At 37.3% G+C, this 24,404-nt stretch overlaps 4 protein-coding genes across 10 annotated transcripts; 3 read left to right on the forward strand and 1 right to left on the reverse strand.

The window, feature by feature from the left end:
• Positions 1-5,702: 5,702 nt before the first annotated feature.
• Positions 5,703-7,972, forward strand: LOC130502706 (uncharacterized). Of its 5 annotated transcripts, none has more exons than XR_008940395.1 (5): positions 5,703-6,557; positions 6,661-6,771; positions 7,007-7,139; positions 7,430-7,570; positions 7,663-7,972. XR_008940395.1 is itself a non-coding variant. In XM_056997497.1 (5 exons), the coding sequence occupies exons 1-5, from the start codon at positions 6,523-6,525 to the stop codon at positions 7,743-7,745; spliced, it is 399 nt and encodes a 132-aa protein (XP_056853477.1). In that variant the 5' UTR covers positions 6,226-6,522; the 3' UTR covers positions 7,746-7,972. The 5 variants fall into 5 exon arrangements, 2 of the variants coding, with proteins under 2 accessions (XP_056853477.1, XP_056853478.1); XR_008940397.1 differs by having other exon boundaries at positions 6,221-6,557; positions 7,007-7,119; positions 7,453-7,570; XR_008940396.1 differs by having other exon boundaries at positions 6,225-6,557; positions 7,453-7,570.
• Positions 7,973-11,305: 3,333 nt separating this feature from the next.
• LOC108820866 (WUSCHEL-related homeobox 13) lies at positions 11,306-12,671 on the forward strand. Its single transcript, XM_018593887.2, has 3 exons — positions 11,306-11,591; positions 11,795-12,280; positions 12,407-12,671. Exons 1-3 carry the CDS (start codon positions 11,372-11,374, stop codon positions 12,451-12,453), a joined length of 753 nt encoding a protein of 250 aa, XP_018449389.1. The 5' UTR covers positions 11,306-11,371; the 3' UTR covers positions 12,454-12,671.
• A 2,884-nt stretch (positions 12,672-15,555) lies between these two features.
• On the forward strand, positions 15,556-16,479 carry LOC108821239 (probable E3 ubiquitin-protein ligase ATL45). Its single transcript, XM_018594287.2, has one exon. The coding sequence runs from the start codon at positions 15,694-15,696 to the stop codon at positions 16,285-16,287; it is 594 nt and encodes a 197-aa protein (XP_018449789.2). The 5' UTR covers positions 15,556-15,693; the 3' UTR covers positions 16,288-16,479.
• LOC108823084 (thioredoxin reductase 1, mitochondrial) lies at positions 16,275-24,396 on the reverse strand. 3 transcript variants are annotated; one of them, XM_056997499.1, is made up of 7 exons: positions 23,896-24,366; positions 22,778-23,512; positions 22,233-22,289; positions 21,244-21,552; positions 20,678-20,747; positions 20,462-20,537; positions 16,275-19,659 (listed from the first exon to the last, which is right to left on the reverse strand). In XM_056997499.1, exons 1-4 carry the CDS (start codon positions 24,212-24,214, stop codon positions 21,266-21,268), a joined length of 1,398 nt encoding a protein of 465 aa, XP_056853479.1. In that variant the 5' UTR covers positions 24,215-24,366; the 3' UTR covers positions 16,275-19,659; positions 20,462-20,537; positions 20,678-20,747; positions 21,244-21,265. The 3 variants fall into 3 exon arrangements, with proteins under 3 accessions (XP_056853479.1, XP_056853480.1, XP_018451816.1); XM_056997500.1 differs by lacking the exon at positions 16,275-19,659 and having other exon boundaries at positions 20,678-20,737; positions 23,896-24,396; XM_018596314.2 differs by lacking the exon at positions 16,275-19,659 and having other exon boundaries at positions 20,678-20,744; positions 23,896-24,396.
• Between the last annotated feature and the right edge of the window lie 8 nt (positions 24,397-24,404).

Here is a 24,404-nt window from a genome sequence, read left to right on the forward strand (position 1 = left end):
GTCCGACCACTGTCCGGACCTGGCCCAACTGCCCAAGACTTTGAACACTCATCCAGCTGAGTTTGAGCTGATCCCCAGCTGACCCAGCTGAGTGAGCTAGTTCATCCAGCTCAGGGAGCTGACACACTCTTCAGTGAGCTACACTGAGCTGCACTTACACTTCATTTTTAGCTGGCGAGCTTGCTCACTGCATCGCCAGCTGCCATACACTTTGTACAGCTCCTTTATACTTGTCTCCTTCTTGGTTTAGCTATATCTTAGTTCCTGATGCCCTTAACCTTACTTCAGGCCATGATACCCTTGTGTTTAGGTCACATGAGCTGACTGGTGCGTCTCCTTGCACCATGGTCGATCCTAAGGATCATATCCAATATCAGGACATGACAAGTCTCCCCCACTTAGAATGGATTCGTCCTCGAATCCTGTGGTTCTACATCCCATATCATGACAAAGGTTCCAACTGAACTCTTTGCTCCTGCATATCCGCTAAGGTTCATGACCCAGTCACAACTTACTGGATCATTCCTTAACTGACCACCAGCTTATCCCAGCTTGGGCCTATTGCGATCTTAGTCCCTACTAGACTAAACCGCCTCATACTTGACTTCTGTCCATCACCAGACATAGTCATACTTTGATCCTAGTCCATGACTAGATCATTTTCAGTCCTTAAGAACTACTGCATACTCGAGTCTTAGTAGATTTACCCAATCTCCAAGCTACTCAATGTATCAGTCAAGTCTTAAAGAACTCGATCATTCCGGTCCTGTCCACTCCGGGACTCCACCGTCTCAATCCAACCATAGGTCAATCTCCGACTTGGTTGTGTGCGACCCTCGTCCCTCACTGGACTTAGTCGACCTCATCTCAGCCATCTCGGCTGGTGCCAAACGATACGGACTTTTGGACATTGGACCGTTCCCGGTTCTAGTTCGATCATGCTCGGGTCAGCCCCTGCAGGAGGCACATCCTGCAGCGCCCGAAACACATCCTTGAACTCTTGAACCAACCGAATCCTCGTCCGGGCTACCACCCCCTACAACCTCCTTAGTGTCAATGGTCGCCAACCAGGCCTCATGACCACCTCTCAGCATATTTTCCACCTGGACCGCTGAGATCACTAAGCATCCAGAGGTTGGTCGGATCCTTGGAATCTGATCGGGGGTCCACACCCACTCTCAAACAGCACTCTTCCCCGGTGACAGTCTAAGGTGGCCCGATTCTTTCCAAGACCAATCCATCCCTAAGATCACTTCATGATTCTTAAGGCTAACCACAATCAGATCCACGGGCATCGCCCTTCCTTGGATCATCACTGGGATGTCCCTAACAAGGCCTAGTGAATGCATCCTTTGGCCTCCGGCCGCACTCACTATCCGGGATCATCCCCTATACCAATACAAACAACCCCTTTCCGATCATATCTGGACTCACAAACGTGTGAAGCTCAGTATCGAAAGTATGTTGTTTCCACACCCCGATCATTAAGTACCTAGATGAGTAAGATATCGGTTTGATCACACATTTGGAAAACGTCCCATACCATTCTCCAAAGTGTCACACTTCTGTGAATGTCCCATACCATTCACAAGAGTGTTTGTAATATACCTCAATCCCATCATACTAAGCCACTTAACATCGTATTCCCAATCCATTCAAATTGATCTAAGGAATCCTACCTTGGCTTATACCGAGTCCCAGTTTACTAGCCCTGTAGTGTCTCCCTTAAACCAACTTGAACCTCGCAAATGCTCACTTGTTTTGAACGGCCACCAAGGATAACACTTACCCCCAAAGAGTGCTGCACGTTTCTTTCAACCTAAGCCACTCTCAGGTTCATGTTACTTCCCTGGTCCAGGTCATCCATAAAGATCTTGCATTGCATCGATCCGTCCAACCCGTCTATTATTTCCAGATAACTAGATCAACCAACCCTCTGTTTGAAGATCTTGCCATTGGGGAGTGCATCTTGGCCAAGATGGTTCACCTTGGAACTTTCCCGTTCACAAGCATGATCCCCTATCTTGCCTCAGCTCCCTCTTGGCTCACCTAGTAAGGTTCCATGGTCATCTCAGTTTCCAGAAATAATTTCGGTTTGGAACACAATACCTTTGAGCAGTGAGTTGAGCTGAAGTTACAACCCAATCAGAACCTCCACTCATCTGCCTCAAAGGATCCTCACTACCTGAGAAATACTTAGTTCTCATCTGAGCTATGTGCTCCAGCACCCTCAGGTAGTCCACTTTCCAAGCTGCCCTAGCTGGTGGATCAATTTAGATCACCTCAGCTACTGGCCCAGCTTGATCATTAGCTGCCAAAACAGCTGCCCAATCAACCGGTTGTCCTCTATTGTTTGCAACAATTGTTTGGATCAGCCGGTTCACATCACAAGAGGATTCAACTTCCCCTTCCAGCTGCAGCTCAGCTCTCCCCCACTGGAACCTCAGTAGGGTTAGCTGACTTACAGACAATCCAGCTTCATTGTTAACTTTTTCCAGCTTAGTCAACAACAAAACTGGCCGATTAACCATATCATCATCTACTTGTCCGGATGTGTGGGTGAACAACCACAACCCAACGATCCTAGAATCAAGCATGCTCTGATACCAACTTGTAAGACCCGAACCCGGCGCTAGGCCGCGGTCGATGCCTCACGTCGCTCGGTCCATACCCTGACCGAACCACTCAATTTTTCGATCTTTATCTATACTCTTCGCCTAAGGGCGAAGTCTATCTTAGACCTTAGCTTAAGACTACCTTAGTCCTTCCCAAGCTTAGATCCTTTCAACTTATGCACAGCGGAATATTCTCTAATTAGCCATTGGTCTAAAACCAATCTAACACTGGTCAGTCGAATCACCTTAGCCATGGTCAGTATACACAACTACTACCAGCTCCAAGGTTGATCCTGAACCTAAACCAAGTCATACAAATCTGAGGTTCCATTCCCTAACCATTCTATCTAGATCTATGCAACATTGCTAGATCATACCTTTGCCACATCCACGGAGCTTGTTAGCTCATTGTCTCAGCTATCCCCAGCTTTAAACTAGTTTGTCCAGCTCAGCTGAGCTGAACCACTTCACTTGAGGTTCACTCTCTCCCAGCTGATCGAGCTGTGAGGTAGCTTGCCCAGCTCCCCGTCCACTCGTCCAACTCCCTTATACCTGTATAAACTCCCCCTTAGGTACTTAGTCATTCAACCAACCATCCCCACTGACCAAGTACTTTGGGAAGTCTTCAGCTGCAAAACCAACCACAGCAAACATGCTCCAAAAACTAATTAAAATTCATGATAATTCATGATAATTCATAACTAAGAGAATGGTCAAGTCAGATTTCTCAGAACTGGCCTCGATCATACTGATCTCGCCTATGAACAGCCCATATGGCCATAACTGACCACCTCTAAATCAATAAGATAAAACTAATCTTCACCATAATAATTCATGATAAATACCCATTAAGAGATATTTGAAGTCGGATCCTAACAATTCCCTCAGGAACTATCAGATCTCCACTTACCTGCCCAACCAAGGCCATGGAGAGATTTCTCTGAATCGGCCACTCCAGGGTTCAGTACCTCCATGTCTGAACATCATAGAACAAGATTAACAATGCCCACCAGTTCCTGAGTCAATCAACCAACCACCCACATGACTCAGAACGGATGAGTCTTCACACATACCTAACGGCCATGGAACCATGTCCCAATGAACCTGGTCAGTCTTGCCTCTTCTTCATGGCTCTCAGCCAATCATGTACCAACCCAAGGTTGATACCTATCATACCATATGATTCCATTACCTCATTGCCACGGTCTGAAGCCATTGGTAATGCAAAACCATGGATCAGGTTCACTCATGAACCACCATGAATCACTAGTTGATGTATAGCATCTAATTACCATCCCATATGGATGAATTAGTTCAACTATGATCCGCCCCTTTCTCCAGGGTCCTGTATCCCTACAATACATCACAATATATGGTCTCCAAAGGCGTGCCACACTTGGCCTCATATGCACCTCAAGAGACACCAACATAAACCACAAAGTAATCATATGTACATGTTACCTTAGACTTGATCTTACTAGATCTTGTGCTTCCTGTATCATGTCTGGCCATGCTCCTCCATTGCACGCCTCTATCAAGTCTTATCATATACCTCCAGTATTGATAAGAACCAATCATGGGTCGCACCCATCATCCATTCCATGGAACTTCCATGAAAACAGTTTCTGCACTGCATCCACCTTCAAGGCTGTTCATGCCTTTGGAGTGGAGTCCGGCCTTCTCCATTCTCTTCTGCCATTTGCGTGTGTTACCATGATGTAGAGGAAGCCTAGGGTGTGTTCATCCATGATCAAACACTACCCAAGAGTCGTGCATCACTTCCCACTTCAGTACCCATGAAACTGCCTTTCTACACACCACTGCCCTTAAGGCTGCTCTTGGACTTTGAGAGTGAATCCGGTCATCTCCCTTCTTCCCTGGCTATTTGGATGTGTAGTAAGGATGTAGAGGAAGCCTATGGCGTGGCAAACCACAATCAAAACACACCAGAGGGTCGTTCTCAACTCCCCTCTTGATTGCCATCAAAACTGCCTCTTTGCTGCCTTCAAGCCTCTCTTGGTCTTGGATTGTGTAATCCGACCATCTCTCTGTTTTTCTCTGTTTTCTTTGTGTTTCAGGAAGAAGAATGAAGCCCTGACGTGCCTGCAAAGGCACGGACTTGCCTGATATATATAGAAGAATGGGCAGTTACCTTTCTAAGGGTTGCACCTTTTCGGTATTAATTCTGTCCATTGATTTAATCAATGGTACAGATTGCACCCATTCGCCTATGGCAGTTACCAGACGTCCTTGACATTCCTAACTGCTCCTAGAAATGTCACACACAAGCCTTGGCTGGTTGCCCAAGCCCCTGGTTCAACCACAAGTGCCCACCGGCTCACCGGCACACCCGGGTGGTCCACATGGTCCGACCACTGTCCGGACCTGGCCCAACTGCCCAAGACTTGAACACTCAGTCCAGCTGAGTTGAGCTGATCCCCAGTTGACCCAGCTGAGTGAGCTAGTCCATCCAGCTCAGGGAGCTGACACACTCTTCAGTGAGCTACACTGAGCTGCACTACACTTCATTTAGCTGGCCGAGCTTGCTCACTGCATCGCCCAGCTGCCATACACTTTGTACAGCTCCTTTATACTTGTCTCCTTCTTGGTTTAGCTATATCTTAGCTTCCTGATGCCCTTAACCTTACTTCCAGGCCATGATACCCTTGTGTTTAGGTCACATGAGCTGACTGGTGCGTCTCCTTGCACCATGGTCGATCCTAAGGATCATATCCAAGATGAGGGACATGACAGAGTCAACGTATGCATGAATATAATAAAAGAAAAGGGCAAAGCTTGGCGAGCAAGATAAGAGGTCACTTCCAAGAAATGTATCCAAGAATATCCAACGCTGTTTTTGTCTTATAAATAGTAAATACCCCTTATCCTTCACAGAGTAATACATGAAACTAAACCTATAAACATCATCTATCGTGTTATACCTCTTTAGATAAGGAAAAGGCTACATCCCACACTAAGGTATACCTTTTAAGATAAGGAAAAGTATTTTTTTAATAGGATAGAGATACATTTTTCTAAAAGGAAAAGGAAATCCTGTTTAGAAACTAGTATAAATACAGATCTAAGAAATTACAAATTATTCATTCACATAACTAATACACAAACCCTAAGTGTTTGTTCACAACACATCGTACAGATTCCGCATACGTTTTTCTTTTAGACTCCAATTATGTCTCTCTTCACGTCTTTCTTCAGTTGCTTTGTTCCAAATTCCAGCTCAAAGATTAGTTCAATCGATGGTAGCATCCCGAAAGGCTTGTCATTGGAGAAGCCAAAAGGCAAATCTGAATCTCTTAAAGCTCCAATCATTGTATCTTATTTCCCCGTGGGTTCGCGTCTTTCGCGTTTGTAAGAATTGTGTGGGACGGTCGTTGGCATATTTGTTGTCATGTGAAGACTTTTTTTTTTGTTCCTTTTGTTTGATTATTTGCAAATTGTAATGCACCACCTAGCTAGGTTTGATAACAGCATATTTAGGTCTAGCAACAAACTTATATGCTTTGTATTCAAAGCCAAATAAAAAGTTATAACGCTTACATCTATATATATAAAGAAGAGTGTTTCTCTCCCAATGTGACAACTAGGATGCCAGCGTGGAAATTCGCTTGCTCTCGCGTCGACACGTCAGCGTGTCATTTAAAGTTTGGGCTTTGAGTTAATATTGCTAATGGGCTATTGTATTTCGTCGACATGTCCGGCCGTGGAAGTGTGATACGCCCCCTAATCTTAGCTGTTCGCGCAGATCTCTGAATAGTGATCTTTTTCTCTGCGGCAGAAGCGCCTGTCCTTTGCGCTCCCTTCCCCTCGCTGAAACGGCCGAGCTTTAACATCATATACAATCCATTCAATTCCATCTCCCACTACGTTGTGAATCAATGCGTCGTTCATGGCTCCTAGGCGGTGTCGCATCTATATAAATATGTGAGTTCTTCTCAACTCGAACTCATCCTATATTTCTATCTATAGCGATAAACTGAATCCTGATTTCATGTCTCATTCTATGGTGTTCTTCTCCGACTTGAAGTCCAGCCGTTGCTCCTCCGTCGTCGAGGCAAGACTGCTCCGGTCTCCGGTCCTGGGAGGCAAGAAATATCGCGAGCTCATGTGGGTTGACATGCTCTTCCTGGACGTCAACGTGAGTTCTCTCTTCTATTTCTTTTTCGGATCTGAGTTCGATCATTCCGGCGAGTCTATTTTGTTTACTGATGAATATATGACACTGTTTCTGTTGGTTTATTAATTTACATAATCATGAAATGTAGAAGCTTTATCTGTATATGGAGAGGAGCTTATATAGTTTAGTTTCTGAGCTACGTTACGAATGTGTTTTAGGCAAAAAGAAATTGAAAATGTATATCCATGTGTTGTAGGCAATTGAAGAACAAAGATGAGGATAGAGTAGTTAAGAACAATGAAGGTCTGCCTCAGCCATTTTTGGGAAGCTGCAATGATCGTGCAAGGCAGCTCCAGGCTTCTTCTTCAGGTCTTTTCCCATGTTTAAAGGTTTTATCTCTCTCACACTTCACTTTTTATCATTCAGATTATTTATTTTTCACAAACAATTCAGACTGTCGGCTGTGTTATGTTGTCTTCGTTTAATATTTCTTTTTCATCGATCTATTTCGTCATCTACGGTTTTTTGCGAGACGAATCCATCACCATTAAAAACTATTGGGTTTGAAGTTTTTTAAGTAATGTAATCTTGGAAAAAGTTGAACAAGGAAGCAGAGAAATAATAGCATTAGCTTATAGGTTGCTAAGTCAGCTACTTTCAGAACTAAATTGCCTCACAGTTTTCTTTGTTGACTCGGTCAAGTTACTTGGTTTGAGGCTACGATCAGTTCGCAAGTGATTGACATAAATATTCTGCCGTTCAGGCGTTCAATCCCCTGGAGGTAGCAAAGAGTCAGACCCTGTGAAGGTTGCTAGAGGAGGTTAGCCATTCAAAGTTTTCTGTCGTTACTTTCTTTTGGTAGCATATAAAATTATATGGCTACTGATTTATTAACAATTGCTATATTTTCAGTTAAAGCTATTTCCAGGAGGACACAGTCATTGGTTGAGAGGTTTGAGAGAAGAGACACAATTACACTTCCGGAAGAAAGATAAAGCAGCAATAGTTCAGAGCACTAATGCTGTGGAGAAAGTGGCCAAATCATCATCGAAACGAGCAGTTAGCATAATGCCTACCCAGGTCATGGAAGTTGAACTTGATAAGGCAACTAACTTGACCGCAGTTGAAACTCCTGTGATATTTATTGCAAGACCACAGTTGAAACTCCTGTAATATCCAGCTGTTTTTAATCAATAATGCAATTCTCTGCAACTTTCTTACATGTTTGTTTCTTATTTAATTTCTGGTTGGCTATTACATATGTTGCTAACACTATTACACAATTTTATTGTGGTATCAATGAGATGACGTCTACAAGTTTAACTCTGGTTCATGAAGAGATCATGATGGTGATATCAATCAGGGTTGGTCCCTAGATTACTTTCATGGTTTTCCCAGTTTGTGCATTTTACATGTTTGGTACATAAGAAACAAGAAGAACACAACTTGGGATCTTTCTCACGTTTGGTTTTTTAACATACAAAACAATAGCTTGGTTGTTTTTAGATATATATATGTAAGAATACTTCTTTTTAGCCATGGACGGTGATTATTGTCAAAGAGAATATTGGCTGAGACAAATGCATCTGAAGGGAAGGGACGGCTGACCTTGGTGCATTGACTTAGTACCTATATATATATAAGAATGATTCTTTCTCACTATATATGTTCCTGAGAGAACATATATACAATCTTTCCCCTTCTGCTTTTTTTTACACTGGTTCTTCTTTTTTCATTTATATTGTAGTTTTGTTTTAAGAAAACATACATCAGTTGTATATCATGCATTAGTGCATTATCATGTAACATCCCAACTATAATATAAATAAAAACCACAACATAAAATTTGTTTAACTTTAACTAATTTAATCAAAACCAATTTTTTAGATAATAAAAAGATTATAATATATATATACATATATGTGTGTGTGTGTGTGTGTGTGTGTGTGTGTAAAAACATAGATGATTGAATACATCAAATGAGATTTAGGATGAAATGGAATAAAAGTTTTGAAAAGACACCTGTGAAAGTTGTGAATTCAATGGTTTTAAAACTAAAATAGAATTATGATAGTTTGTACATTTAAAAAGAAAATCCAACAAAATTTATATAAGCAAGATAAATGAAAATTTAGATCATACGTCTAAATAGTTGGGTTGTAAGTGCATAAATTTCGCTGTGAGAATTTAGTTTGTGGATTTTAGGTAAGATACTACAATTTTTAAACCAATATTTTAAGAAAAAAAATATATTCTAAAAGGATTGTATATTTAGAGGTGAGGGTCAATTAAATAACTAAGAGTATTACAAGAAACAAAATTTATAAAAAATTAAGTGAAATGAAACATTTCTACAATCCTACTAATCAAACACATAATTAAAATTTAATCAATTTTTTTTCATTTTCTCATCACCTTATATATAATTTCCAGTAACAAAAAGTCAGATTTTGATATTAAATTTTTGAAATTTGTAAGACAGAAAAAATAATTGAAAATAATTTTAGGATTGTCTAACTACTTATATTTTATAACATCATAAGTCTAAATAGTTGGGTTGTAAGTGCATAAATTTCACTGTGAGAATTTACTTTGTGGATTTTAGGTAAGATATTACAATTTTTAAACCGGTGTTTTAAGAAAAAAATATATTCTAAAAAGATTGTATATTTAGAGGTGAGGGTCAATTAAATTACTAAGAGTATAACTAAAAACAAAATTTATAAAAATTAAGTGAAATGAAACATTTCTACAATCCTACTAATCAAACACATAATTAAAATTTAATCAATTTTTTTTCATTTTCTCATCACCTTATATAAAATTTCCAGTTACAAAAAAAAATCAGATTTTGATATTGAATTTTTGAAATTTGTAAGAAAGAAAAAAGACTTGAAAATAATTTTATTATTGTCTAACTACTTATATTTTATAATATATTATACCATTTGTATATTAAAATAAACATACATACAAAATATATAACTAAAATTAACATTTTTGGAAAAAAAAACCCGCCCGTAGGGCGGGTCGACCCTAGTATTTGTATAAAATAATAGTATTTCCTCTAATCGATCTTAGGAAGATATCGAGAGTGCGAATCCATAGATATGTTTTCTAGAGGGGACATTTATAATGGTCCTGGGCATGAATAATGCTTAAGATATACAGTTGTACTATGTTATTAGGAGTGAGTTCACCAGACACCAATTATTAATAATTTAGTTCTAATGGTGAACCCATAATATTATTAATTCCACAAAAGTAATATTATTGTTCTGTTTGGTATCATGTCTGCTAGGCAATTGATTACTTAGTGAATTATCAAAAAAAATTGGAGAACAATCAAAAAGTATTCAAAACTTAGTTTTTATACGATTTAATGTAAAACATATTCATCTATAAAATATAATAACAAAAAGTTAGACAAAATTTTATGTAAGATTTATAGATGGACGGAGAGTTTTTCCAAAGAAAAAACTTCTGATTCAAAAACAACAAGATAATTTTGAACTTTCGAAATAAACAAAAATATATTATTTTAATCCTGAAAACATATACAAAATAATAAAAAGATTGCAATTCTTCATCTTTTCGCCATCAAATAATCACCACAAATTGAGAAAGTGTGTTGTAGGAGTTACCTCTTGTAATATACATCTACAAGGGAAAAATAAATCTATTTGACACAGACGAGAGTTAGAAACTAAAACGATGACAACAACAACCGAGACCAAAGACACAGCGACAACCAAGACACAACAATATCTTATTTTGCAGTTTGTAATACAGTGAAATGAGGAATATATTGATCATATTCCTCTTTTCTTCAGATTCAAATTTATCATCATATAGATTTCTTATCCTTAGAGCTTGGGTAACGAACATCAAGTTAAGATCATTATATAAGCCTTTTACACATCCGACAGGCCAATCTTCCATTGTATTTTCATTACTATGATCAAAGATCACATCATCGTTTCTGTTCTCTGACTTTTTTTTTAAGTTTCTTATACACCTTTGCATTGAAATGCACATACACTAAGCTATTTAACTGATCTTACTATTTACTAATATATGAATAACCAAGTCCTCCCAACTGCATGTAACATTTAATCATAGTTAACATTTCTTTTGATAACTACAGGGATCCGGCGACCGAGTTCAATCGACTAATCCCATAAAACATGCAGCAGCCATGTATTTTTACCATAGTCTGGATGGCCAACGGGAATCGAACTGCGAATTCGCCGAATTGGGGTTATCCATCAAGCACCACTAACCCAAACCCTCTGATTTAATTATATCATAATCATAGTAAACTACTAAGATACTGGAAAACTCTAGTTATGGAAGTAGTCGTTAGACTGTAAATACACATATTGCAAACGGTCCATTTCTAATTTAGGAAACTAAATAACCATCTGATTCAAATAGTTTCCTAAAGCTTGATGTTACCGTTTTATTAAAATATTTTCACCGGTTTTTTTTCTTGGCACTAAAACAAAATTTCATATATAATAAATCTTTTTTTCGTCTTGTTTCTGCCTTTACCTTTCTCTTCCTCTGTTTCCTTCATTCACACACAGAGAAAGAAAACACGAAAACTCTGACAAAAGAGATGATGGAGTGGGATAATCAGCAGCAACCCAATAACCACCACTCTTCAAATCTCCAAGGGATGGACGTTAATGGTGGCTCTGGCTCAGGAGGAATGTATATGAGGGTGATGACCGACGAGCAGCTTGAAACTCTGAGGAAACAGATTGCTATCTATTCCACTATTTGTGAACGTCTTGTTCAGATGCACAAAACACTCACTTCTCAGCAAGATCTTGCAGGTTCTCTTCCAACTTTTTTGCCGTAATTACCGGTTTAAATCTGAAATTCAAGAACCGGTTTAGCTTAGGTTATTGTAGAATTCAAGAATCGGTTTAGCTTTAGCTTGAAACTTGCACTTAAAAGAGTTACGAAGTTTCAGTTTTTATTTAGTTCAACCTTCAACAACTCTGTTTTGATATGTCTCTTTGGTGTTGTGACACAGGAGGGAGAATAGGAGGTCTATATGCAGACACAACTATAGCTCACAAGATGACAGGTAGGCAGAGGTGGACTCCTACGCCATTGCAGCTTCAGAACCTAGAGCGTTTATTCGATCAAGGCATAGGAACACCGAGCAAGCAAAAGATCAAAGACATAACCGATGAGCTTAGCCAACACGGTCAGATTGCTGAACATAACGTCTACAACTGGTTCCAGAACCGGCGTGCTCGTTCCAAGAGGAAGCAGCATGGTGGTGTCGGCTCTTCTAGCCACAAAAATGGTGAGGGTGAGGTCGAGACTGAAACTGAGACATTGAATGAGAAGAGAAAGAGACCAGAGAGTCTTGTTGGTCTTCCTGATGGAAACGACAATAACAATGGCATTGGGACAACAGCTACTACTACTAGTCCTAGGCCTGAAGACCTTTGCTTCCAGAGCCCTGAGATGAGCTCGGATCTTCACTTTCTAGGAGTCTTATCAAACCCAAGTAAGTTAGAAAAGACCCCCTCTTAATTTCACACTTAACCTCAACAGCACATACATCACTGAAATGGTCAAGAAAGCTTGTGTCTGTACACCAATCTGAGAAGTTATTGTGATTTGTGTTTTGTAGGCATTTCAGGCTGTGATCATGTTGAAGACTATGACATTTCGGGCTGAATAATACAAGGTGAGGAGACTTCTAATTATCAGAGATCAAAGATTAGTAGCCAGCCTTAAGCAATTTTAGACTTAATTTTATATTTTCTGGGGGTTTAGTGGTATTTTGGTTTTTGTTTTTTTCATGGAATGTTGAATGGTCTCTTAGAGCTTGTTATGCATGCTTTGATAACTTTTTTTTTTTTGCTTTGATATTCTTAATATAATAATATTAACAATGTTAAAAAAGAAAACAATTTTTTAGTTTGGTTGAAAACATGCAAACCTAGCAAAGCTTTGTAAACCTAGCAAAGGAAGTGTAAGAGCAGAGTCTCTATAACCAAATCCTCCTGATCAATTTCAGACCCTCTGTTCCTTTTCTTCTTCTTGCTATGTTCACGCTCCAAAGACAGCTCACTTCCCACTAACTTCGTCACAAGGATGATCTTTTCTCTACGTCTCTGAACCAAAGCACAACCCTTTATGTAAGGAGGCAAATCATCATCAAGCCCTACATCTTGCTCCCAACACTTCCTTGAGTGTAAGTCTTCGACTCATATTAGATCTCCCCTTCCACTTCCTTGAGTGTAAGTCTTTGAAAATCTCTATATTTTATTTGGATTTATAAATACTAAATGGATTTATAAATCAATGAAAATATATAAACCAATAACACCCAACAAGCCTTACCAATGTCAACCACTTAACATCTAATATCAGTCCCATCAAGACTTCTCTCACTCTCGGATGATGATGATGCTTCTTCACCTATACTTGCCCACCATTGAAAATTTGAAACTCTTCTCTCTGATATTTTAATAACGGCTCTTTTAGCTCTCCTCTTTGACTTCTTCTCATCAGATTCATTGTGGATCCACCACCGTTTCCCTCAGGCTTTTCTAATAGTGGAGTTAGTCTGGATCTTTAGCAGGGTGAATAATGGTGGAGCAGAGAAGAATGCTTTCAGGTTTTAAGCCAGAGTGGATCAACAGTTGAAATTTTCTTCATATAGATTGCGTGTTTCTCTCAAATTAGTAAACATTGGAAACACAACTCTCTTACTTTACACACAAGAAACACAGTAAGCAGAAGAAAAAAAACCATCTTCGATTCAACAATCTAAACTTTCCTCCATGAGAAGATAACCTGGTCCGTTAGTTAAAGGAAGGAGCTTTATATTGCTAACGATCCGAATTCTAATACCGCACCTTTCACAAGTTCTTCAATACTATCAAAGTAGGCTTTAGAGCTCATTGAAACAAGCAAGAAGATGCTGTAAGCTTTTAAATTTGGGCCTTTACTTGGGCTCACTAATGATGGACTCTAAAGAAAACTCATATTTCAATCTATTCTGTAATAACGACATCGATCGTTATGTGACGCCATGTGACATTAACATTTTACCACCAAAAAGTCAACACAAGCTTGCGCGCCGACAATGACATGAAGCTTGCGTTACGAACATGGGCACATATAGTACACGTAACAAGCATGACGCCATGACTTTGACTTGTTTATTGCTTAATTTGCTTTGCATGTTCAACTCTTTGAAGTCTCAAACTGCTTTTCATGGGCTTTTAGGTTTTGTCAACCTTTGGTACTTCTACAGAGTCCAAAAGGACCAACCACACCATTCCTCTTATCACTTTTGTATATATGATATATGCATTGAGTTATATACATCGCTTGGTTTAGCTGGAATTGCATGGAGTCATGGACTCTGTGTCATTTTATATGTTAGATTATTAACCTACTCGTTGTATTGGTCCTTGTCCATATACAAAAGGATACATGTACTTCAAACAAAACACAAAATGCTAATGTGAAATTTAAACAAAAAAATGATACTATGATTAAAGGACAACATCTTTAGCATATTTACCTGTGGGAAAATAAACAACACATAATGATAAACCTCTTCTAAGTAGGAGTTATCCGAAACTATGGATAATTCATGGATGCTCTTATCTTCAAAATAATTGATGCTCTTTTCCCATTATCTGTTGTTTTCCCTTTTTTCATCTTATAGTTAATGCTTCCAGCCTCCTCTCCATTATTGTTTGTTTTCTTTTTGTTCCGGTGTGTGAATGTATGGTTATTTTAATCATTGGTTTACTAACTCGGTTTTCTTTTTTCAGTTTTAAAAGTTCAATAAAAGACGTTAAGACTCACATCAAGGGTTATTACATTGCAAGTGTACAATTCATTTGAAACTTGTTATTAGTCTCGTAAGTTCCAATCCATCTTGGTCAAACACGTATTTACATCTTTTGTATTCTTCTCGATGCCAAAGAAAAGAAGGGATTGAAAATAGAGAATAGGTGAAATAAAGTGTCTAGTCGAAGTAGGTTTAGGTAAGAAAGTAACTTATACCTTTTCATGATGAGTTCGTCAAACTAAACCTATAAAGAGTGCCCATACCTACCCATCTTTTCTCTGTTTGGTTTCTTAATAGTATACGGCAATTTGATTCTTATTTATAATTATAGGGATGATTTGGTACATGGTTAGGATATTTCCACATCTATTAATATCTAAAATGAATTTATATGATAGTAATTGTTAATTTGAACTGCCGTATTTATGTTGACACATGTTCCAAACTTTCTAAGATCTCATGCTACTTTTTTATCTCATGCTGCTTACAATGGATGTTTTAGATATTTTGGTCATAGTGTAATTTTTCATTAGAAAATTTTATAATTATTTATCATTTTTCAAAAAGTGTACTTTCTGATAACCATGAATTAGTTCTTTTATAATGATTCTGGCATTTTCTGTTTTTTTATCCAACAATACTGTCAATAAAAACCTCCAGATGAAAAAACACATCTAAATATTCAAAGTTAAAAAATATACTACAATGAACTTATACAAATTAAGAAGATTTTAAAACATCAAAGCTAGATAAATCAATATTTTACTCTTAGTAAAGATGCAAATATGTTCAGCTTTATGGATACTCCAGACTCCTTTTTAAAATTCTTTTGTAGAAGTTGTAAAACTACATTTTTTTCTTTTCATACTAACTTTTCTGCCGATATGACATGGATTTAATAATTATTTATTTATTCTATTTAATTACCTGCAATTAGACATATATGTATATAAGTATAGATGTGTATGTGTGTGTCTCTATTATTACTAATTGGATCAGATTCTTCTTCCTCTCTAAACAACAACAAAGATATTATTTCTTCCTCTTTCTCTTCACCACTCACGTTTTATCTCTCTCTTCAAACACTCAAGTTTTGAAACAACATGACACGCTCCTCTAGATTCCTTGGAACTGCGACGACGTCGCCGCCACCGCCACAGCCAGAAGATGTTCTAGCCGCCGAAACCGACATGGTTGTGATCCTCTCAGCTCTTCTATGCGCTCTCATATGCATAGCCGGCTTAGGTGTAGCAGCTCGATGCGCCTGGATTCGCCGTCTCGCCGGCGTTGAATCCTCCGCCGTTGGAGAAACTCCGCCGCCGAACAAAGGTCTCAAGAAAAAAGCGCTCCAGTCCCTCCCTAAGTCAACCTTCATGACCGCGGCAGACTCGCCGAGCTCCTCCTCTGGAGAGGGAGAATCATCCACCGAGTGCGCCATATGCTTGACGGAGTTTTCAGATGGAGAAGAGATCAGGATCTTGCCGCTCTGTAGCCACGCCTTCCACGTGGCGTGCATAGACAAATGGTTGACTTCTCGGTCCTCGTGCCCTTCTTGTCGTAGAATTTTGGTTCCGGTGAAGTGTGATCGGTGTGGACACCGCGCTTCCACGGCGGAGACTCAGGTCAAAGATCAGCCTCCTCCTCATCAACATCCTTCACAGTTCAGTTCCACCATTATTCCTGCTTTTCTTCCGTAATTTTTTTTTTTTTTTACTTTCTTTATTTTATAATTTGTGAAAAATAATCGGTCAATAATTAAAGAGAAGTAAAGTATTAATTAACTAGAGAGGTCTTTTAGTTACTTCGATTTTTATCCTCTGTAAGACTGTAACGATGTTCTGAATCTGAACCAGTTAGATTCATATTTACAAGTACGACATGTTAATTTCTTTCCCAGAAACTCACAATTTGCATAAAATTAATTTTAAAGAAATGATTTAATTGATTTGGACAACACGAGCACTGACAAAAGAGTTGGTCGTGTGAATCCGTGTGAGCACAGAGCCCAAAAAAGAATAAAGACTCAAAAAGATATTTGGAACTGAAAAGTAAGTATGTACTATTCCCTTAATTTCCGTGTAATGTTTGGCAAAGTATCTAGCAAGTGATTGGTCGTTTATCTTTTTCCGACAGATGACTAACTACAAATTAATCTTTGTTAATAAAGTGATTCAATCTTTATGAAAAAGTAACTGCACAAGTAATAAATTACTACTTTCCTATGTTTCAAATTGTAGTTTTTTTCCTTGAAATGTTCAAATTGTAGTTAGTTTTATTTAAAACACTAATATCTAAAAAAATTGGTTGCTTGCTAAAAATATTATTTAATATATAACTTCCACTAATTATAAAAAATCTACATAATTTAATTAGTCACTCAATATTCAATACATATAAAATATAAATGTTACATTAAAATATTAAAACTATTTATATTGTGAAACTTTTTTGTGTGCTAAAACTACTTATATTATGAAAGAGAGGAGTTAGCAATTATTTTGTTTGATGGTTAGCCAAAGTTAAGTCCAATTATTTTAGCGAAAAAAAGTTAAGTCCAATTTAGTGTAAGTAAATTTAGTGTGTAGACAGTACTGATTGTAATAGTTAAATAGTTACAAAGAATAAACTAAAATAAATAAATGTGTGAGTAAATTTAAAAATCTTCCTTATTTTAGTTATGAGTCAAAGAAAGATGTATGGTCTCATCTCCTTTCCCTGTAATTGTAAATAAGGATGACACTCTCTCAGTCAATTCGAATGAGCAGAGAAATTTAAAAGGTTTTTTTTTTGCTAAATTTACAAGTCGGTTTTTTCTTTTGCTAAAATACAAGTTGGTTTTCTTTCAGTGACCATATTATATATACAAAGTTACAGACTTGCGGTATTTGATTCTATAACGTGAAGGAAGTATAGAACAATTATACAAATTGATCACATAACATGTCACAAATGTATTTATTCCCTCTGTTTCTAGATAGATGATGTTTAAGGAAGATTTTGATGTTTCAAATAGATGATGTTTTCATATTTCAATATAACTTTTAGTTTTATCAAAAGTTGTGTAACCAATAATATTTTATAATATGATTTGTAATTACTTAAATAATTTTAAATTATATTTTAATCATATTTTTAGATAAAAGACAATTTTCTTATTTGTTATGCAATACTCTAAAACTTCAAGTATTTTAGAATGGAGGGAATATTATTTATTTTCAAAGTTGAAATAAACTTCCATCATACAATCCCACAGAATTGTGCGTACCGGACAATATTTTCTCAAAATATCTAACAAAATATCTCAAAATATCAACATAAAAACACAAATTAGGAAGTTGACAAAAAAAACTTAAACGAGTTGAAATTAATGTGTTAGGTTCTTTCACGCTTATAGAAGCTTTTCTATTTGTGGATTGACGTACTTATTATTGACGAGTTTATAGAAATTTTTGGTCATTTTGTGATCGCAAGATTGCGAGTTGATGAGGATAAATTAATGCACAAAGCATTTGTTGATTTAACAAAATATCTGAAAATATCTGCTAACTACTCCCTGTGGAACAAACATAAAGTTGACGGCACACACATGACACAACATCCCATTCACCATCATGCATAGCTACTGCAACGTCAATTCTAATTTGACATATCATTGGTTGAGTTTCCAAAAATTTTAAACTACTCTTAGTTAAATAATTATATATATAGACATTAAAATGTAATTTGAGAATTACATGACATGGTAAAAACTACCATTGAGATTGCTTCTATAGATACAGATAGTTATATTCACACTTTTTTTTAAATGGTTACTTGTGTGGGAATCTAACTAATTTCACACGTTGATATCGACAAGTTAAAACACACACATTAATTTGTAATCGTGGATTATAGGTTCCACATACCTTCATCCATTTTTATTATTTGTATCTTGGGTTTAACCCAGTTGCAGACGATCAAATGCAGCCAGACTAACATCATTGTATATATATATGCTGGAATAAAACTAAAGTGATAAAGGTGGAGATGAAAGAGGAATATTTGAAACGAAACGATAAACGTACCACCCAACTCATGACACTAGAAACGCATGACAAGCCCCAATATTATCCAACCTTTCAGTTTCACTTAATGGAATCTTGTGCCTTATCTTTTTCTCTTTCCTTTTCTCCAAAATGAAAATTATAAAACACTTTTTTTCATCATTTAACTTTGCTTTTTAATGTTCTTTGTCTTCTACAAATAACTCAATGTTATCCAACTTTTTATGTATTTTCTTGTCTATGACAGAACGTAATTTCTTTGATAAATATTCTCAAAGAAGTATTTATAGTACGTAAAGTACTATAAAATATTTCCAACTTTTATTTTTCACTTTCTTTGATAGTCATTTGGTTTTTACTTATTAGCGTATAATATGTATAGTGGTAAGTGGAGGTTTGCTTTCACGAATATTTTCTTCTTAGATGGAGATGAATTCACGAATATATACATCCAATCAACTAAAAATCTCTGTAGAATAAAGTAAAATTTAGATAGAGAGGATGGTCCGAGGTTTAAAGTACATTAGAAAATAAGTGTATTTATATTTTTAACATATATAGATACTTTCCTCCTAACTATCTTTTGTCATAGTCAATAACGTGATACATAGTCTAAAGATTCGCCTTCATCCCTCAAATGACTTAGTTTTCGCTAACCTTTTTCCTACTTATTTTCAGTGTTCACATTATACATATCCCTTTTAACTATTCTATCTTAACTTTTTACCGGCCTCATCATGGCAAATCTCTTGTAGTGTATTGGAGAATACACACGAGTTGCACTAAAGAAAGCACATTAAATTTAGATCTTTTAAGCTGAACAAATTACTCTAACCACTACTGCTTTTACTGAGAGATTAGAGACTCACGTTTGGCATGTTGCTGGAAGCTTGCTGCTTGCATCCTAAATAAAAGGTTTCAGAGACTTGTTTTACTGTCACTACTGTCACGAGTGGAGTTCATTTGATTTCAGAGACTTGTGAACAATTACATTTAATACATTCAAGTGTACCAGGAAGTAAAGCCCTTTTTCAAAAAAAAAAAAAGTGTATCAGGAAGTCTTATCCATTTAAAGTTTAAACACAAGTTTTTGACTCAGCAACTAAGAGCATGATTAACCCTAAGAGTTAAAATGTGACTCTTAACAATTTTTTAGTAATTAATGATGATTAAGAGGTTGTAGTTAAGAGACACTTAATTTTTCAGCTCCAATGCAAGGTTCTTAATTTAGAGTTCTTAACATTAAAAAAAAAATTAAATTATTTTTTCAAAAAGAAAATATTTATTAATTAGAACATATTAAAGAAAAATATTTTAAACATAGATAAACCACATTAAAACAAAGATCAGCAGTTGACCACTTCGACTTTTGCTTACGGTCCTCACCAATTTCAGTACGTGATCCAGATCCTCCAAGTTCTGGAGAAGGTTGAAAACTCAGAAACTGAGTTGGGTTATCATTGATAGGTGGTTGTTGACTGTTTAGTAAGTCTAAAAAGCCAGAAGACTGGCTTGAATTAAAATCCATCGGAGAGATGTTGAGAAGGAATATGAAGGGGATGAAAAGAAAGAGAAGGAGGAATTTGAGTTTATAGAAGGCCGAGAAGGAAGAGAAGGAGGGAAGTGCGTTCAGATGCATTCATGAGTTTAACAATTATAGATTTGATATATATCTACGACATTAATCACACTAAGCTTTAACAATTATAGGTAGCCATCACTTCTATTTATCACAACCATATCCTTACTCTAACCATTAATTAGACTCTATTTAATTCTAACCACAACCTACACCAATTCTTCAACGAGAAGAGAGAGTAACACCAACCTAATTTGTGCAGTGTGTTTAAGTTGATCCTCTGAACCATTGAACCTTTACTCGATCTTCAGCTTTATCCTCCACCCTGACAAGAGAATCAATTTATTAAACCTAGTTATTACACTTCAACCATTAAACCTAGTTATTACTAACACAACCATAACCTACAACTAAGCAAAACACTAACTACAACCTAGTTATCACTTCAAAGAAGAAGACTTTTACCTGTTTTGCTCCACCAAATGTACTCCTCTTGCTTCTCGGCCTACCACCAAATGTACTCCTCTTCGTACTCCTCAAAGAACAGAAACAAAAAAAGGTTAGAAACAGAGCAAATAAACATTGATCCATCAGTTTTAATTGAAACAAACTTACAAACAAATCATATTTGATCTATCCATTTTATTAATTAACATCTTAATTAACAAACCGAATCAATTGAACATATCAACATCAAAACTGTTTTATTTTTAAACAGAGAATGAAACAAGAGAATGAAACAAGAGAACAATGGATTTTGAATTCATTTAATTTCGCGTCTTTCTTTGACTATATGTTTTTGCCTCTTTACTGCTAGATTTTACACTATGTTTTTGTCTTCATATATGACCCAATCAGTCGTTGTGCAAAACTCAATCAGAAATGTTTAAATATACTAAGAAGCGACTAGTACAAGTATAACCAATCGGTCTTAAAAAGAAACTACAAACTACATAGAAAACCACTGATCAGACCAAGAATATGCATGATTAAGACATGCATAATCAAGAAAAAAACAAACCACCGCTTACCTTTCAATTAAGACGTCACCGATTAGAGCCTCAGAAGGAGAGCTCCGTCGCCGATAAGAGACACCGAAGGAGACGTCTCCGATCTGAGCCACCGAAGGAGAGCTTCGTCGCCTCGAGGACACCCACCGAGAGAGAGAGAAGCCGAGAACCACCGAGAGAGAGAGAGAACTACCGAGATAGAGAACCACCGAGACAGAGAACCACCGAGGGAGAGCGAGACAGAGAAAGAGGCGTCACCGATTAAGTACACCGACGGAGACGACAAGATCAATCGATGGAGACGGCGAATCGCCTTTCGTCGAGAGAGACCTTTCGAGAGAGAGAGAGAGAGAATGAGAAACAGAGTTGATCGCGTTTTACGCGTAACCGATCAACTGACCACTGATATTTCGACGCGTGGCACTAAGAGACAAGCCTTCGCGGTCATTACGCAAGAGGCGTGTCTACGCTTTCCTTCCTTTTTTTAATTTTTTTATTGGGTTTAATGTTAAGAGATGTCTTTAGATACAGCGTTAATTGTGCTCTAAGGGATATGGTGCCTTGAATGAAAAATGCAGTCCACGTTAATTGGATAGTAACTGTTTTAATTTAATTTCTTCTACGGACTCAATCAATAAATCAAAGACAAAACAAATTATATTAATCATTGCAGGTTAAACACTATAGAAGACTAAACATCATATTAAATTATTAAAAACTAGCAGAAGTTTATATGCTCGAATGTGCTCTAGGTTTGCAAATTTTATATGCTTCATATTTTTCTGCTAGTTAGTTAAGCGTTGCGGTTAAAATATGCGTACATTAACCATTTCTACAAACACATTTTTGTGTTAGTATTTTAATTTGCATTAGTAAGTAGTTTTGGACAAATCATGTCTAGGTCTTGCATGGCTCAAATCATATTACTGGATATATTTGCATTAGCAACAGTTAGCTATATTATTCACCAACGCTTGATCTGAGCATTTTGTCAATCTATCACTCTATACCTTGCTGAGATCCAATCTCTTGTAAGTAATGCTCCGCATCCAAAGCTGCCATGCATCCTACACAATCAATCAAACGAGTTGTGATGACAATTAGTGTTTTATACACATAACTAAACCGAGTGAGAATGTAACAATTAATGTTCTCTACTAACTGCTAATCCAAGCAAAACAACACACTCCAAACACAAAACCTTAGCTTGCATCAAATTTCAAAGAACATGATGTCGAGTTCATGAAAACAAATTTGTTCCTCGCAATGGAAGCCACAAGGTTGCAGAGTAGCTTAAAATTAAACACACATTTAACACAAATTCAAATAGCTTAACATTTAAAGTAACTAACAATAACCTTTTCTTTAGATTACCAAGAGGGTGTGCCTAAACGCAGGCCTATAATTTTAATGACACAAAAACAAATCATATAATATTAGTTTCTCTCAAACGCCAGTCGATCATGTCTACGAGCTAATGCCACTTGTTACAACAATTTCGTTTAGAAACACAACTCTTAACATTACAAAGCTATGGAAGAATTAGAGAACTAACCAGTCCCCGCAGCTGTTACCGCCTGCCTGTACTTCTTGTCCTGGACATCCCCGGCGGCAAAAACTCCGGCAACACTAGTCTGTGTAGAACCGGGCTTCGTCACCACATAGCCATCTGAGTCAAGCTTAACCGCACCATCAAGAAACTTCGTTGCTGGCTCATGACCAATCGCAAAGAACAATCCAGAAACTTTCAAATCCAAAACCTCTCCACTAACCACATTCTTCACCTTCAACCCTCCAAGAACGCCTCTCTCCCCGTCACCGTAAGCCTCCACAACCGTCGAGTTCCAAATCACGTCGATCTTAGGATTAGCCAGAGCTCTCTGCTGCATAATCTTAGAGGCTCTAAAAGCGTCTCTCCTATGGATTATATACACGTTGGAGCCATACTTAGTGAGGAAGTTGGCCTCTTCCATCGCCGAGTCGCCTCCCCCGATAACAGCCAGAGGTTTGCCACGGAATATCGGAGCAGCTCCGTCGCAGACAGCACACGCCGAGATTCCACGGTTCCAGAAACCTCCTGAGCCTTCACCAGAGCCAGGGAAGCTAAGCCGCTTGGCCACAGCTCCCGTAGCGAGAATCACAGCGTCGGCGAGAACGGCTCTGGAGTCTGTAAACAGCTTAAACGGCTTCGACGTGAAGTCGACTTTAGTCACCGTCTCCGTGAAGATAGTCGTACCGAATCTCTCCGACTGCTTCCTGAACTTTTCCGTGAGCTCTGCTCCGAGAATACCTTCATAAAATTTTGAACAACTATTTTTTTTTACATTTATAATAAAAAGATATGAATTATGTTTACATATAAGTATATAACACTAATTAAAAAATATATATGATTTTTTTTGAAAACATATGTATTTTTTTTTTGTAAAAGGACATGTATTTTTATGTAAGAAATTAATTAAAAGATCCAAAAATATTTTATTAAAACATTTTTTTATTATTAACGTAATTCTATTAAAAGTTATTTTTAATATTTTTTAAAAAATATCTATTACACTTTTAATAAATAGTTATGTTTTTAAGAATTCAATTTTTTTTTTCAAGACCCACAATTTTTTTTTTTTTTGACCCACAAAATTATTGAACCGGCCTTGAGCACAACGTCGAGAATACCTTCTGGAAAGCCAGGGAAGTTCTCAACGTCGGTGGTGGTTGTTAGTTGACCGCCGGGAGCTATGTCGTTAGCCATCCATCCTTCAAATAGAAGAGGCTTAAGTTCAGCTCTAGCTGCGTAGATAGCCGCCGTGTGAGCCGCCGGACCACTGCCGACGATGCAGAGTCTTGTTGTGTGAGTTTCAAGTCTACTCATGACGGGGGAGGAGAGAGACGGTGGACGTTGCGGCTGAGAGAGAGTTGATCCGAGCCGTGTAATGGTTCGTGCTCTGCTTAACAAAGACTTTATTAAAAACCGCGAACGATGCATGCAGTTCATTGCGAACGTATACGTATCAACAGAACAAGAGACAAAAAGACTTTTGTATTTATTTAATTAAAAAATATAGTATTTGACAATTAAATAAGATTTTGATTTTGATTTTGAAGCTTGTGTATAAATATGAAAAGCTTCCGACATAGGGGATCTCAGACAACAGTACACAAAAGAATAGGATCACTTTGGTATG

This window comes from Raphanus sativus, unplaced genomic scaffold (genome assembly GCF_000801105.2).
Source record: "Raphanus sativus cultivar WK10039 unplaced genomic scaffold, ASM80110v3 Scaffold0670, whole genome shotgun sequence".
NCBI lineage: Eukaryota > Viridiplantae > Streptophyta > Magnoliopsida > Brassicales > Brassicaceae > Raphanus > Raphanus sativus.

Excerpts from the sequence above, each read along its gene's own strand:
- LOC130502706 (XM_056997497.1), top strand. The coding sequence starts at position 6,523 with ATGGCTCCTAGGCGGTGTCGCATCTATATAAATAT. Across the intron at positions 6,558-6,660 it reads TGTCGCATCTATATAAATAT|TCCAGCCGTTGCTCCTCCGT; the intron begins GTGAGTTCTTCT and ends TCCGACTTGAAG. Across the intron at positions 7,120-7,513 it reads GCTCCAGGCTTCTTCTTCAG|GCGTTCAATCCCCTGGAGGT; the intron begins GTCTTTTCCCAT and ends TCTGCCGTTCAG.
- LOC108820866 (XM_018593887.2), top strand. The coding sequence starts at position 11,372 with ATGATGGAGTGGGATAATCAGCAGCAACCCAATAACCACCACTCTTCA. Across the intron at positions 11,592-11,794 it reads TTCTCAGCAAGATCTTGCAG|GAGGGAGAATAGGAGGTCTA; the intron begins GTTCTCTTCCAA and ends GTTGTGACACAG. Across the intron at positions 12,281-12,406 it reads AGGAGTCTTATCAAACCCAA|GCATTTCAGGCTGTGATCAT; the intron begins GTAAGTTAGAAA and ends TGTGTTTTGTAG.
- LOC108821239 (XM_018594287.2), top strand. The coding sequence starts at position 15,694 with ATGACACGCTCCTCTAGATTCCTTGGAACTGCGACGACGTCGCCGCCA.
- LOC108823084 (XM_056997499.1), bottom strand. The coding sequence starts at position 24,214 with ATGAACTGCATGCATCGTTCGCGGTTTTTAATAAAGTCTTTGTTAAGC. Across the intron at positions 22,290-22,777 it reads GGTAACAGCTGCGGGGACTG|GATGCATGGCAGCTTTGGAT; the intron begins GTTAGTTCTCTA and ends TTGATTGTGTAG. Across the intron at positions 21,553-22,232 it reads AGAGATTGGATCTCAGCAAG|GTCTCTCTCGACGAAAGGCG; the intron begins GTATAGAGTGAT and ends CTCTCTCGAAAG.